Source organism: Chiloscyllium plagiosum, unplaced genomic scaffold, assembly GCF_037043375.1.
Source record: "Chiloscyllium plagiosum isolate Xiang-an unplaced genomic scaffold, Cpla_swu_hap1 HiC_scaffold_13, whole genome shotgun sequence".
Lineage (NCBI taxonomy): Eukaryota > Metazoa > Chordata > Chondrichthyes > Orectolobiformes > Hemiscylliidae > Chiloscyllium > Chiloscyllium plagiosum.
In genome coordinates this window covers 84,691,140-84,706,218 of record NW_028270151.1, presented here as the reverse complement: position 1 = coordinate 84,706,218, position 15,079 = coordinate 84,691,140, and the positions used below count along the sequence as shown (strand labels likewise).

General features: G+C 47.7%; 1 protein-coding gene across 1 annotated transcript in view; it reads left to right on the top strand.

Moving 5' to 3' along the window:
- The window catches only part of LOC122548117 (unconventional myosin-VIIa-like), a 563,326-nt gene that overhangs the window by 314,426 nt on the left and 233,821 nt on the right, over positions 1-15,079 (top strand). Inside the window, exons 28-35 of the mRNA XM_087993862.1 lie at positions 467-640; positions 1,807-2,034; positions 5,182-5,346; positions 8,013-8,130; positions 8,930-9,059; positions 10,335-10,504; positions 11,973-12,154; positions 14,135-14,259. Of these exons, the coding sequence (XP_087849988.1) occupies positions 467-640; positions 1,807-2,034; positions 5,182-5,346; positions 8,013-8,130; positions 8,930-9,059; positions 10,335-10,504; positions 11,973-12,154; positions 14,135-14,259 (1,292 nt within the window). The remainder of the gene's footprint in view (positions 1-466; positions 641-1,806; positions 2,035-5,181; positions 5,347-8,012; positions 8,131-8,929; positions 9,060-10,334; positions 10,505-11,972; positions 12,155-14,134; positions 14,260-15,079) is intronic.

The following is a 15,079-nucleotide window of genomic DNA, read 5'->3' as shown; positions in this document are numbered from 1 at the left end:
GAGGTCAGTGCCATGGGGGTGGGGTGCGGGGGATTGTTTAGTGTGGGGTGAGTTGGTGTAAGGAGGTCAGGGGTCAGGTGTCAGTGTGGGAATGGTCGGTGTGAGGGGAGTTTGGTGTGAATGTGATCAGGAGGTCAGTCTGAGGGATCAGTGTGAGGAAGGCTCAGTGTGATGGGGTCAGGGGTCAGTCTGAGGGAGCAGATTGGTGTGGAAAGAGGTCAGAGGTTAGTCTGAGTGATGGTCAGTGTGAGGGGGTAGGTTGTTTTGGGGGTGGGGTCAGTGGGGGGGGATTGGTGTGAGGTGGGATCAGGGGTCAGTGTGGGGGGGGTCAGTCTGAGGAGGATTCAGTGTGGGGGTCAATCTGAGGGGGGATGAGTGTGGGGGGGGGGGTTCAGGGGTCAGTTGGGGGGAGGGGGAACGTGGTGATGTGTGAGGTTGCAGACTGTTCTTTTTCACTTTCCCACAGGCCACTAAACAAAAAGGTCCCATCAAAGTAACGGTGACCCTGATGAGTAGATTGAGCTGTTCAATCTCCATCGATTCAGCGACTACAGCCAATGAACTTTGCAAAACAGTCGCAGGCAAGATCCAACTCAAGGACACCTTTGGGTTCTCCATTTACATAGCACTGTATGACTCTGTAAGTTACCGCAGAGTTTGGTTTTGTGTTGTCCATGTGTGTGGGTGTACCTCTGAGTGTGTGAGAGAGGCTGTGTGTACATGTAAGTGTGTATCTACCTGTGTATGTACCTGTGTGCATGTAAGTGTGTATCTACATCTGTGTGCATGTGTGTCTATGTAGTTACGTGTACATTTCTGTTTGTATGACTGTGTGTGCGTACATATGTGTTTTTATCTGTGTGGGTGTAGGTGTGTCTATTGCTGTGTGGGTGTGCATGAGTGTGACTTTGTATCTGTGTATGTGTGTGCGTCTCTCTGTATCATGCAAATACACGCATAGTGGGTGTCTCTGTACCTGTGTGTGTCTGTATTGCTGTGTGTATCTGTACTTATGTCTGTGTGTGAGTATGTGTCTGTCTCTGTATGTGCAGCTCTGTGTGTATGTGCTGATGAGTTTGAGTGTTTGCGAGTGCCTGTGAGTCTGTGTGTGTTTGTGTGCGCGCGCTTATGTGAGTCCGATGGATGAGCACCGCAGGACTGGGAGATAATCACATCCCTTCCAGCCCTTCGGCTGATGATTCAGGACTCCTCCATGCTGAACAACATGAGAAGGAAGCAGTGAGGGTGACAAGGGCACAGAATATACTCGAGGTGGGGGATTTCAGCAGCACTACTGCTCAAGCTGGTCAGATCCTAAAGGACATAGCTGCTAAACCGGGTGGGTCTACGGTAGGTGGTGAGGGAGCCAACAAGAGGGAAATCCGCACTTGACCTCGTCTTTACCAATCTGCTGGCTGCAGATGCATCTGTCCTTGACAGTACTAGTGAGGTGACCAGTGCACAGTCCTTGTGGAGACAAAGTCCTGCCTTCACATCAAAAATACCCTCCATGATCGTATGTGGCACTTTCACTATCACTGAGGCAAGTAATAGTGGACACTGGGAGGAGGGTCTCCACAGAAATCCCCATCCTCAATGATGGAAGAGCCCAACACAATAGTGCAACAGATAAGGCTGAAGCATTCACAGCAATCTCCAGCCAGCAGTACCGAGTGGATGATCCATCTCAGCCTCCCCAAGGGGTCCCCAGCATCTCAGACACCAGTCTTCAGCCGATTCGATTCACCCTACGCGGTCTAGCCGTGATGGGTGTCCAGCTCTCACCTCTCTCCAATCCTTTCCTAGCTATCCTCTCTTGGGAGTGGCAATGATCATGTGCTGGATGCCATCTCCCAGTGTGAGCAGTATGTGAAGGGGCAAGGGGGGCAGGAACGCCATACACCATTCCGCCTCCTTTACCGAAAAGAGATCTTCACACCTTGGCACGACAGCAGCGAGGACCGCATCAGCACAGATCTCATCTACCAGCAGATCATCCGAGGATTCCGAAGCGGGGAATATCGCTGTGAGAAGGTAGGGAATCCAGTGGGACCTGATTAGCAAGTAGTTATTGTTATGCCCAGTCCCCGGGTGAGCTCCCAGTGAGGAGATATATACTGGCCTCCTTTTTTTACCCGCACCCTTCAGTTGGTTCACGTTTTTATTCATTCATGGGATGTGCGCGCCACTAGCTGGGCCAGCATTTACTGATCGACCCTAGTTGCCCCTTGAGAAGGTGGTGGTGAGCTGCCTTCTTGAACCAAGGCAGTCCACCTGCTCTGGGTTGACCCACAATGCCATCAGGGAGGGAGTTTGACCCAGCAACAGTGAAGGAATGGTGGGAGGTTTTCAAGTCAGGGTGGGGAGTGGCTTGGAGGGGAACCTTCAGGGAGTGGTGTGCCCTTGTCCTTTTAGATAGAAGTGGGCTTGGGTTTGGAAGGCGCTGTCTGAGGATTTTGGTGAATTCTGTCATGTATCTTGTAGATAGCACACCTTGCTGCTACTGAGTGTTGGTGGTAGAGGGAATGGATGCATGTGGATGTGGTGCCAATCAATCAAGTTACTTTGTCCTGAATGGTGTAAAGCTTCTTGAGCGTTGTTGGAGCTGTATCCATCCTGACCTGTGCCTGGTGGATGATAGAGAGGCTTTGGGGAGTCAGGAGGTGAGTTACCTGCTGCAGGATTTCCAGCCTATGACCTGCTGTTTAGATTAGATTAGATTACTTACAGTGTGGAAACAGGCCCTTCGGCCCAACAAGTCCGACCCGCCGAAGCGCAATCCACCCATACCCCTACATTTACCCCTTACCTAACACTACGGGCAATTTAGCATGGCCAATTCACCTGACCTGCACATCTTTGGACTGTGGGAGGAAACCGGAGCACCCGGAGGAAACCCACGCAGACACAGGGAGAATGTGCAAACTCCACACAGTCAGTCGCCTGAGTCGGGAATTGAACCCGGGTCTCTGGCGCTGTGAGGCAGCAGTGCTAACCACTGTGCCACCGTGTTGTGGCTACTGTGTTTATACGGTGAGTCCAGTGGGGTTTCTGGTCAATGGTAACCCCCAGAATGTTAATTGTAGGAGATTCAGTGATGGTAACAGCAGTGAATGTCAAGAGGCAATGGTTAGATTGTCTCTTATCAGTGATGGTATTTGTGCAGCGTGAATATGACTTGCCACTTGTCAGCCCAAGCCTGGATATTGTCCAGGTCTTGTTGCATCAGAATATGGGCTGCTTCAGTATCTGAGGAGGCATGAATGATGCTGAACATTGTACAATCATTGGTGAACATCCCTACTTCTGACCTTGTGGTGGAGGGAAGGTCATTGATGAAGAAGGTTGGGCCCAGGACACTCCCCTGAGGGACTCCTGCAGAGATGTCCTGGAGCTGAGATGACTGACCTCCAACAACCACAGCCATCTTCCTATGTGTCTGCTGTGAATGTAACCAGTAGAGAGTTTGCCCCCCAACCCAGTACCCCTAATTCCAGTTTTGAAAAGTATCCCCGTCTTTGTGGATACCAGTCTCCCAGACACAAATGACATTATGCTTTATTTAACCAGGCTTTCTCGAATTAACAGAAGAGTGAGTTTATTAGATACAAAGCCCAAGACTGTGTAGTAATGGAACACACATTTACATCGATTAGGAACAAGAAGTAACTAAAGTCAGAAAAATATATATGGATCAGTCTTTGAGTAGTTTGTGAAGAGATAATAGTACAAGATTGAGGTCACTACTTTGGATGGTACCAATGCTAGTTGAGCAGTTGAGTTTGAAATTCTTGGCTTCATTGGATTTGATTTGCCTAAGCTTCTTCCCACTGTGTTTGGCTGGCAGTAATTCAGAGTCCGTCTTTTACCTTTCTTTACCTGCAGTGCAGGGGTGTTTAATGGCTGTTCTCAAGTTGTAACTTTCATAGTCAAAAGGTGTGGTGTTGGAAAAGCACAGTCGGTCAGGCAGCATCCGAGGAGCAGGAGAGTTGATGTTTCGAGCTTTTCATCACGAGTGTTGGGGGGGGGCCCAAGCTGGCTGAGAGGGAAATGGGAGGGGGTGGTCGGGCTGGGGGGAAGTTATCTGGGAAGGCGATAGGTGGATGAAGGGGGTGGTGGTGATGGTGATAGGTTGGAATGGAGGATGGAGCGGATAGATGGGAAAGAAGATGGAAAGGTAGGACCGTTCAAGAGAGCGGTACTGAGTTGGAGAGTTGGGTCTGGGATAAGTTGGGGGAAGGGGGTTGAGGAAACTGTGAAAGAGACCTTGATTCCATGTGGTTGGAGGGTCCCAAGAAGATGAGGTGTTCTTCCTCCAGGAATCAGGTGGCTCGGATTTGGTGGTGGAGGTGGCCCAGGACTTGCATGTCCTTGGCAGAGTGGGAGGGGGGGTTTGAAGTGTTCAGCCACAGGGCGATGGGTGTGTGTGTCCCAGAGGTGTTCTCTGAAACATTCTGCAAGTTGGCATCCTATCTGCCCAATGCAGAGGAGACATTTTTTTGTATATTCTGGAATGATAAAATACCAACAAATCTAGAGGAGATGGTTTCCTACTGAGATGGGGTAGGGGGGCTATTCAACGTCTTGTTATTTCTTCTTATTTTGGTCTTTCTGTTTGAAGTTTCCTGCTCACTCTACCCGTGTTGGAGACAAATTCTTCTCAGAATTTCCTTTCTCCGTCCTCACTCCCATCATATTTCTCACTCTTGCTGAGATACAGAGGGGGCTGCTTCATTTGTGGTCCTATGGGGCTGTGAGTGTCTGCGAGATATTCCACTGTGGAGGCCATCACAACCAAGCCCATTCCAAAGGAGATCACTGAACAGTGATCCAGAATGGGAACCTTTCCTAGCCACTACTTGCCTCTTTGGCTAGATTTGACTTCAGAAACCTGGGAAATGGAGTCTTGACCTTTGGGAACTGGGGTCTTTATGTTTGGGAAACACAGACCCAAAGTCTGGGAAACGCGGTCCTGAGGTTTGGGAAACGCAGTCCTGAAGTTTGAGAAACGCAGTCCTGAAATTTGGGAAACGCAGTCCTGAAATTTGAGAAACGCAGTCCTGAAGTCTGGGGAACATGGGAATGATGTCATATGGTCAGGCTGTTTTGGGTTGAGCATGCTCTGTTCAGAGCAGGGTATTTGTCAAATGGGGTAATATGCTGTCCCTATAAATCCAACAGGAGGAAGAGCTGGTGGAAATTGCTGCGAAACATTACTGCGTGAAGTTTGGAGTAAAATTTGACCCTGAGAAAGCTCTGGAAGTTGTCCATGGCTGTATCTCTGAAAATCACCTCAAGGCCAAATCCCCAGAGGAGTGGTCCCAGCTGATCACAGAAAAGGTCCAGGTACGTGAGCCAGTCCATTGCCTAAAGAGATTTAATTCTGGGAGTGAAGTCAAGAGAAACGACAGGGGGATTGCTTAACAGCTAATGTTACAGATCGCAGACAAGAGTAATCCCATCTGATTGACTGCTGCTGTCTTGATGAGCAGTTGGAAGTCAGTGCTCATATCCTCAGCACTGTCCCTGGCCAGGGGAGGTGGGGAGACCGAAAGGTCAAGCCCTCTTCATGGCCAGGTCAAAGGTCACACCCATTCCTCCCTGCTGACCCTTTCACTCGGGAAATGGCAGGCTCCAGCCAAGAGGCAAAAAGGTGCCGTTTCAGTCAAGTAGCACCCCAGCTGAGCTTCAAAGTGCTCCACAAATAATTAAACCATAAAACCTTCAGAATCACAGTCATAGAGCACAGAAAAGGCCCTTTGGCCCATCAAGTCTGCACCGACAATAACTACCACTGAAGTTGCGCTAATCCCAATTTCCTGCGCTTTGTCCAATAATCTTGAATGTGGCGATATTTCAAGTGTTCATCCAAATGTTTTTTAAAGATGTGTCGTCCAATCAGGATGAGGCCCAGGGAATCTGTTTAATAATATTTGATCCGTTTTAGGAGTGGGCACATGTGACAGGTCAGCTGACTGCTCCTGTCCAGGTGGAACGGTGGTAGTTGAGGGCTTGGTATGACAGGGAGTGGACCTTCATTTGATCCATGTCAAACCCCTTCCAGAAACCTATGATCAGAATCTTAATGAGATCAGCACAGGCCCAATTTAGTCAACCCCGCACCATAAGAGAATCCCCTCATCCCAGAAATCAATCTGGTGAACCTTTACTCTATAGCCTCCAGTGCAGGTATAACCTTAAACATGGAAGCCAAAACTGTGTACACTGTTGCAGGTGTGGTCTCAACCAAGTCCTGAAAAATTGTACCAAGACCTATTTATTCCTACACTCTAATCTCTTGCAATAAAGGACAGAATGCAATTGGTCTTCCTACTTGCTTGCTATATCTAATAGCTAACTCTGTGTTCCTTGTTCGAGTACACCCACGTCCCTCAGAACCTCAGTGATATGTTTCCTGCCTTTTTAAAAAATCTTCTGTTTTTCAATTCTTACAACCAAAGTGATGACTTCACACTTCCCCACATTATAGATCATCTGCCACTTTGATATCCACTTACTTTGCCTGCTTAAATCTCTTTGGAGTCTCTTTGTGTCCTCCTCACAGCTTACATTCCCATTCAGGTTTGCATCTTCAGTAAACTTGGTCATTAATATCGATGACAAATAGCTGAGGCTAGAGAACTGATCCGTGTACAAACTCGGAATTTCCCCATCCATCCCTCCACTCGGCTTTCTGTTCGCTCTATCCGTTCTAACACAGCACCCCGACGTGATACAGTCTCATCTGCTGTGAATCAACCTTTCCCTATCCGATGATCCTGCATCGATTGGGTCAATTTATCTACCCTGCTACTTGCATCTTCAAACAAATACTCTAATTCTTTTGTCAAACAGGACCAGTCGGGAATCTGGGCAACGTTGGCACATCGTAGTAAACGCAGGCGCGACCTTTGCAGCTACCTCTCGGATAAAAGCCAACAATCCTTGCTTCTCAGACCTTGTGCTGTATTCGGCAGCCAAAGGTGTTCAGGATTTACAAGGGTTTTATTACAAGTCTATAGTTTAACACAAACATCAGCTTCCACATGCCCCTGCAGGATCCTTTTCTTATCTAGGAGCCAGCTCCTGAATGCTGAAGAACGCAGCTCCACCCTTTTTTTCATAAAATAAACCAAATTATCAGTGACCTAATGGGAGAAATAGAAGGTCAAAATCTCATGGGAGGAGGAAACCCCCTGATGTACCCACCTGTCCTGAAGGCTAGCGGTGTGCTCCCTGTCTAAGGACACTCGGGTGCTGACGTAGTTGTGAAAGAGGAGCACGCAGTTGGGAATTACAATCCCCTCCCGAGCCCTGCTGCTTGGACCTGTTGATGGTTACTTTGGCCGGGTCTATGAGGACCTGTCTCTCTGTGACCAAAGGTCAGGAGCATGCGGTTGGAGTGCAAGTGAAAGGGCAGTGAGAGAAGGATGCAATCACCTGACAACTGGTACATAAATGATCCGGGCATCCAGCATTTGCCTGGGAGCCTGTAAATCACTACAATGTGCGTTTCTAAGGGACTCTGCATGTAACACCCTCCAGCCCAGGTCTCCAGTGGTGAATTCACCCTTTTTTTTAAATAAACAAAGCTACCAGCTAATTGCTACGTCAACCCGGTTCATGAAATCAGGAACACTCTTCACCAGAGATTATACATTCATCAAAACCAGGGTAACTAAAGGAGGGATACAATCTTAAAATGGGAGAGGATGCCTCTGTCCAGCTCACCTTGGCCTAACTACTTCGAGGATACCAGTGGAGACTGTGCGTTCCATCTCTGGGCACAGACCTGTCCACAAAGAACCCAACTCTTTCTGTCTTTAACGGAACAAAGTGACCGAATTACAGCCCACTAGAGGCACCGTAATATTGTTGGTTGGGTAATTATGTCCTCTGCCTGATATGAACAACTAAAGGAACATGCTGTTCTCTGCCTGATAACCTGCTAGATTTCTGTCCCTTTAAGAGCGTCTCACTCAATCTTTATCGGTCTGTGTGTTTCCTTCAAGGATTTGTTTGTCCGTGAGAAGACCAATGCTCTCAAGCTGAAAGAACAGCTCGTCGACTTTTCTCGGGTGAAATGGCCTCACATGTTCTCCAGGTTTTTTAAAGCTGTTGTATTTTCAGGTACTGACTGCAAGTGAGTTTCTACAGGTGTGTGTGTGTTTCTGCCTGAATGCGTATGTCTTTCTCTGTGTGTCTGTGTATATGTGTGTGTGTCTGTGTCTGTGTGTGTGTCTATGTGTGTGTGTGTGTGAGTGTCCATGTGTCTGTGTCTGTGTGTGTGTGTATATCTGTGTGTGTGTGTGTGTCTGTGTGTGTGTGTCTGTGTCCGTGTGTGTGTGTGTGTTTCTGTGTCCATGTGCGCCTGTGCTTGTGTGCATGCACGTTTCTCTGTATGTGTGCATACGTGTGCCTGCATGTGTGCATATGTGTGTGTCTGCATGTGTGCATATGTGTGTGTCTGCATGTGTGCATATGAGTGTGCGTGTGTCTGTGTGTGTGTGCAGCTGCATGTTGTATGTTGTGCTGTGTTTGTGATGGTGATGGATGGTGCACACATGGGCAGTTCGGAATAAAGAGTGCTCCGATGTTTCTGCCCTGAATCACCAACTCTGATGATATTTAATCAGGAGAGCACCAAACTGAATTCTGATGGCCCCCACGGTCAATCAACACTGCTTGGTTTCACCATTGAGGCCCACACAAAGCAAGTGGGGACGCCGACGGGACGGGGTGCGAGGGTGGAGAGGTTACTGGAGTTGTTCTATGGCGTGTTAGCTATGGAGAAAATAAGGAATATTGCAGGCTGGCGAAATTGAAGGTAGCAGAGGGCTGCCTCCTGTCTCCAGGAGGGAGGGTTGAGTTATAGCTGGACTCTCTGCAGTCATGGGCAGCTTCACCAGTGACTCTTGCTGTCTTGCAGGGCCTAGCCTACCAAAAAACCAGCTGGTATTTCTGACAGTGAACAGTGTTGGCATCAGCTTGGTGGACAAGAGCGAGAAAATCCTTTTGAAATGGTCTTACGCCGAAATTACTGGAATAAACACCAACAGGTAGGTGTGGGGTCAGTGGGTGTTGTGCGTCCTGCCTGCTTCCGTCCACCCAATCACTGTGAAGGTCAACATCCCGAGGTTGCATTGCCTCCTCCTGGTTCAACCCCTCTCCACCGCGCCCAGCGCTCCACTCTGATCGGCAACATCTCCAATCCTCAAACTCCCAAATCCTGGAATCCCTAAGCAATCACTCCTTTCAATCCCCTGCTGAAGCCATTGGCGAGATGGTGCTGTTGTGGTCATGTCACTCGGTAATCCCAAGGCCCAGACTAAGCCTCTGAGAATAAGGGTTCAAATCCCTCCTTGGCATCTGGTGAAATTTCAGCTCCATTAGATATGGGATTGAAAGCTAATATGATGGTGACCATTATTGTCACTCAGCAGCAGTGGGACTATCGCTGGATTACTAATCCCAAGTGATGTTCCGGGTACCCAGATCCAAATCTCAGCATGGCAGATCGTTGAATTTGAATTCAATACAAATCTAGAATTAAAGATTTCATGATGACCATGAAACCATTGCCAAATGTCAACAAAACCCATGTAATTTCTCTTAGGGAAAGAAATCTGGTCTGGCCTACACGTGACTCCAGACCCACAGCAATGTTGATTCTTAACTGCTCTCTGAAATGGTCCGAACAAGCCACTCAGTTCAAGGGCATATGGGTGACAAGTTCAACGATGACCATATCCCACAAAATAATGTTAATGTTTAAAAGAGCCGGTTTAGCCCTGGAGGCAGAACAGAGGGTCTGAGAGCCATCAAGACCCTGCTGAAGAAGCCAGTGGTGGATTTCCTGCAGATGGGGGTTTGTTTTTGGAAACTCGATTGGGAGGACTGAAACGATGGTGAGATGGATGTGTACATCGTGACACGTGGTGGTGGGCAAGGCAGAGGTCAGAGTCCGAGGGGTGCTGGCTGCACGGATACAGAGATTAATGGGGATGGAAGTAGAAATTGAGGACAGGTTGGTAAGACTGGCAAACGTGGTGCCAAGATGGGTTGGTTTGGCTGACCAGGATCCAGGCTGGAAACCAGGTGGAAGGAACGTCTGGGGATTTACTTAGCGGAGTGAGCGTTGGTTGAGAAATTCCTGCTTATCGACTGAACATCCGATCATCGCAATTAGGAGCAGGTGTAGGCCGCTCAGCCCCTTGAGCCTGTTCCGTCCCATTCAATCAGATCACGGGCTGAGTGGTAACCGGTTTTGTCTGCTATCGATCCAGATTGTCCTTTGGTGTTTTGCATTTACTCTGTCCGCTGTCCTGTGACAGGGCTCCGAATCTGTACGGCCAGAGTGTGGCAGTGAGCACCTTGCAAGGCCAGGAGTACACGCTGAGCACCAGCTGTGCGACTGAAATAGCTGACCTGATTGTCTTGTTTCTGAACGGTCTGAAGAGGAGGTCGGAATACGCGATTGCGTTACACGGCAGTCCCAGGCAAGGTACAAGAAGCCACTGTTCATGTGTGTTCTCCTCTCTCAGCTTCCTACAGTCAGGTAGCCTCAGGCAATAACTTTTCCCCATTATCCCTCAAAACGCCTTTTTGCCCACTGTGAGCCCATTCTTCTCCTGCTTGGGGTTTTTAAAAATTTTGTTAAACAATACACAGTTTACAAAAAAACAGTTAACATCAACAGCTGGATACAAAGAAACAGCAATTTGACAGGGGAGTGGAGCAGCAAAACCAGGCCCCAAACTCTACCCTTCGACCGGTTTTCAGGGAAATGAGGACAAAGCTCAAATCCCACTTTCAGTCACAAATTAGTAACAATGACATGTACGTAAGACAGTCCAATTATGTTTTAAAAAGTGCATAAAATACAGACCCCCAGCAAACCAGCAAGCACCCCCTGTCCCTCCCACCTTCCGGCCACTCTAAGGCAGCACACCCCCTCTCACTCTCAGTCAGCCCTGACACCCCTTCCGACCACCTCTAGGACAGCCCGTCCTGCTTCCCCAGTCCCCCCAGGGCGACAGCGGGTCAGGACAGCCATCACTTGGGGTTTAAAAGAAAATGAATGAACGGAAAACCTATTTTCTGGAGTTGATAGTCGCACCACGTGTCTCGCACAGCACAGGCCCAGCCCGTCCTGGTTGCCATTTGCATTTGTGAGGCTCTGAAGGAATGAACAAAGGCTGATGCTGCTGAACTCCGGTCTCTGGCCGCCACCACCACCCCCCCCCTGCCCCAACCCAAGCCCTCCCCTTACCTGCCTCACTCACACCCATACTCACTCCTCAGTCCAACCACACTGACCAAATCAGATGACCCGACCTCAAGAGGCGTGAGACCACCTTCTCCAACGAATTCTGCTCATGTTCGCCCTCCCTGATGCATCACAGCACCCGTAGTTCCTCCTCCAGCTCCTGAACTCTGAGTCAAAGTTGCTTGAACTTCAAACACTGGCTGCAGATGTGTTTGCTTTGGTCAAACTGGCATCCAGAAAATCCCACACACTGCAGCTGTGACGCATTAACTGTCCTGCGATCCTCATGTGTTCAGTATTATATTTAATTTCACATTTAGTTAGGTCTTTATACATTTCATTAACCTTTCCACCAGTTGCTATATTGTTTTAAAACTTACATACAGATACTCACCAAATAACTAACTTCTCCTGTGTCAGAGTAAGACTCCATGTCCATTATAGTCTCTATAATCTAAATCAGTCTCTATTATATAATAACCTTTGTAATCCAATTTAATATTCATTACAGTCTCTATAATCTAAATCAGTCTGTATTATAATTTCTATGTATAACTTAATCTCTACAGTGTAAATCAGCCTCTAGCACAGTCTTTATTGTCTACTTGTTTCACTATTACAGTCTGTATGATATCACTATAAGTGTATAATAGGCTGAGCCTCCATTGCAATGTTTAATTTGCCACTCCCTCTGCCATTCCAGAAGATCCTATACTCCTCAAGTATGAGAAGGGTGATTTGATAAAGTTGATGAGAGATAAGGAGATCGCTGAGGACAGTGGCTGGATTCAAGGAGAGAATGAACACAATGGGAAGACAGGAAGTCTCTCGCTGGATTCTATTTATATCATTCCTACTCTTGTGAAGCCTTCACAGGAGGTGATGGTATGTTGACGTACGATTTAAAAACAAAATTGTTCCTGGGATTTGAGCATCAGTGGTTGTATGATGGTGATTTGATTAATCGTAGTCACATGAATCTAAGTACAGTGAAACGCATACAGGCAGATCCCAGCAAACACGGACATACAGATCATAGGGTGCTTAGACAGAATAAGGCATACAAAGTTATGGCTGCACAGGAGGTCCGCAAAGCAAGATGAATATTATTTGAAGTTAGAGAGGTCCATTCAGCAGTCAACTAATAGCAGAGCTGCCTTCTTGAACCGCTGCAGTCCACATGCTGTAGATAGACCCACAATGCCCTCTTTAGGGAGGGACTTCCAGGATTTTGACAGTGAAGGAACAGTGATGTATTTCCAAGTCAGGGTGGTGAGTGGCTTGAGAAGGAATGTGCAGATTTTGGTACTCCCACGTACCAAAAACTGCAGATGCTGTTATCTGGGTGGCAAGATGGCTCAGTGGTTAGCACTGCAGTCTCACACCGCCAGGGACCTGGGTTTGATTCCAGCCTCAGACGACTGTCTGTGTGGGGTTTACACATTCTCCCCGTGTCTGCGTGGGTTTCCTCCGGGTGCTCCAGTTTCCTCCCACAGTCCAAAGATGTGCAGGTCAGGTGAATTGGCCATGCTAAATTGCCCCATAGTGTCAGGTACATTAGTCAGAGGGAAATGGGTCTGGGTTGTTGGGGTCAAGTGGCCTGTTTCCACACTGTAGGGAATCTAATCTATATCCGAAGTGGTCTGGCTTACATGTGACTCCAGGCCCACAACAACACAGTTGACTCTTAACTGCCCTCTCAGCAACAAGTGCTGGCCTGGTCAGCCACACCCTCACCCCGTGAATGAATTAAAGCAAAATGTTAGCTTAATATCTGTTGTTGGGAAAATGTTAGTGACTGTAATAAAGGAGGTATTAGCAGAACATTTAGAAATCCATAATATAGTCAAGCCGAGTCCAGCATGGCTTTATGAAAGAGAGATCATGCCCAATAACTTTATTACAGTTCTTTCAGGAAGTATTAAGCAGGACCAATAGATATAATAGGTTGCTTCCCTCGTGGGCTAGTCTAGGAGCAGAGGGCATAATCTCAGATTAAGGGTTGCCCATTTAGGACAGAGATGAGGAATTTCTCCTGTGAGAGGGAACTGGATCTATGGAAATTTGTACCACAGAGAGCTGTTGAGACGAGGACATTAAACATATCAAAGCTGAGATAGGAGGAAGTGAGGTTCCTGTTGAAGGGCTTATGCCCGAAGTGTCAATTCTCCTGCTCCTCAAATGCTGCCTGACCGGATGTGCTTTTCTAGCACCACACTCTTGACTCAGAGCTGAGATAGACAGATTTTTAAACAGGAAAGGAATCGAAGGTTGTAGAGAAAGTGGAATTGCGGTCCATCAGAAGTGCCATGGTCTGATTGAATGGCAGAGCACTGGATGGGCTGAATGGCCTACTGTGGCTCCTATGCCTTATGGTCTTCTGGCCCCGCATGTTGCCACCTTTTCCCCTCCCCCCCCCCAGACACTGTTTACTGGGTGGACTGCTTGATACAGTTTCGGTGAGTTGGATATTCTAAATGCAGGGGAGGCTGACCTTACCTCTCAGTGATCACTGGAAGTGATTCATTTATCATCAAGCAAACGGATAAAGATGTGTCATCATTCCTACATTTACACTGTCAGATCAGACTGGTGTGTGGAGAACTGGGTGTGACACTGGTTGCCTGTTATCTCTGACCCTCACGCACTCCAGCCAGCTCATTGTCCACCCAGGTCAATGTCAAATGCAGAGGCAGAGTGGACCACAAAACATCTTTGTTTAAATGCAGGAAACCATGATAAAAGTAAGAATGTTGTTGTTTATCATGAATTAGCGATCCTGTTGTTTGCAGTCTCTGGTGGAAAACTGTCAGATGCGTGCGAAGAGGCAATTTTGACAATTTCCCATTCTTGTCTCACTGATAGAAGTTGATCCTCATGTCACCTGACCAGCGTCGCCAGGTATCCCAGAATGCCCTTGCTGAGGTGGAGGCGGTGAAAGCCAAGGTCAAGGCGTACACACTGGAGGAATTTTCCTACGACCACTTCAGGCTAGTCTCTGTTCTTCGGCCTTTCCCAAAACAGAGCTGATGGTGTCTGCATTGTTTCGGCTTAATTCAAAGTCTAAACCAAATGTTCCTTCAAACTCTGGCGGAGGAGCCAATGTAATTTGGGAAGAAATACAGGCTGCAAGATCAGACTGGGAATGTTTGAGAGGCCGCTAGTTTCAGAATGTTGCAAACAATTATTCAAACCAAGAAGTCCTTCTGAGAGTTTTTGCAGATATTTAAGAAGATATATAACCATTGGAACGTCCAATGGTGCAAGGGTGAATTCCCCTGAGTTTTCCACTTAAGGAAATCTTCATTAGCATGAGGGAAATGGTCCATTTCACTGAGTCGCCATCTCTTTTATACTGCCTGTGATTCCCAAGTTTTTTTCTTTGATGCGTATAGATCGACTAGGAGAGGGCCAATCACATCCCACATTGACTGCAGAGCAAACCAATCATAGGCCATATTGACCGTAGAGCAGCCCATATCAAATGTAGGAGCAAACCAATCATAGTCCATATTGACTGGACGAGCAGGCCAATCACAGTCCACATTGACTGTACAGCGGACCAATCACAGTCCATGTTGAGTTGAAAGTTAGTCAAATAGGCTATCATCCATTTGTTGTCATGGAAACCCACCTGGTTCACTCATGCCCTTTAGGAACGGAAATCTGTCATCCTTACCTGGTCTGGTCTCCATTTGAACTCTCGACTCTCAGTAATATGGCTGATTCTTAACTGGCCTTTGAAATGGCCCAGCAGCCCACTCAGTTCAAAGGCAATTCGGGACAGGCAACATTGGGAAATGCCAGTGG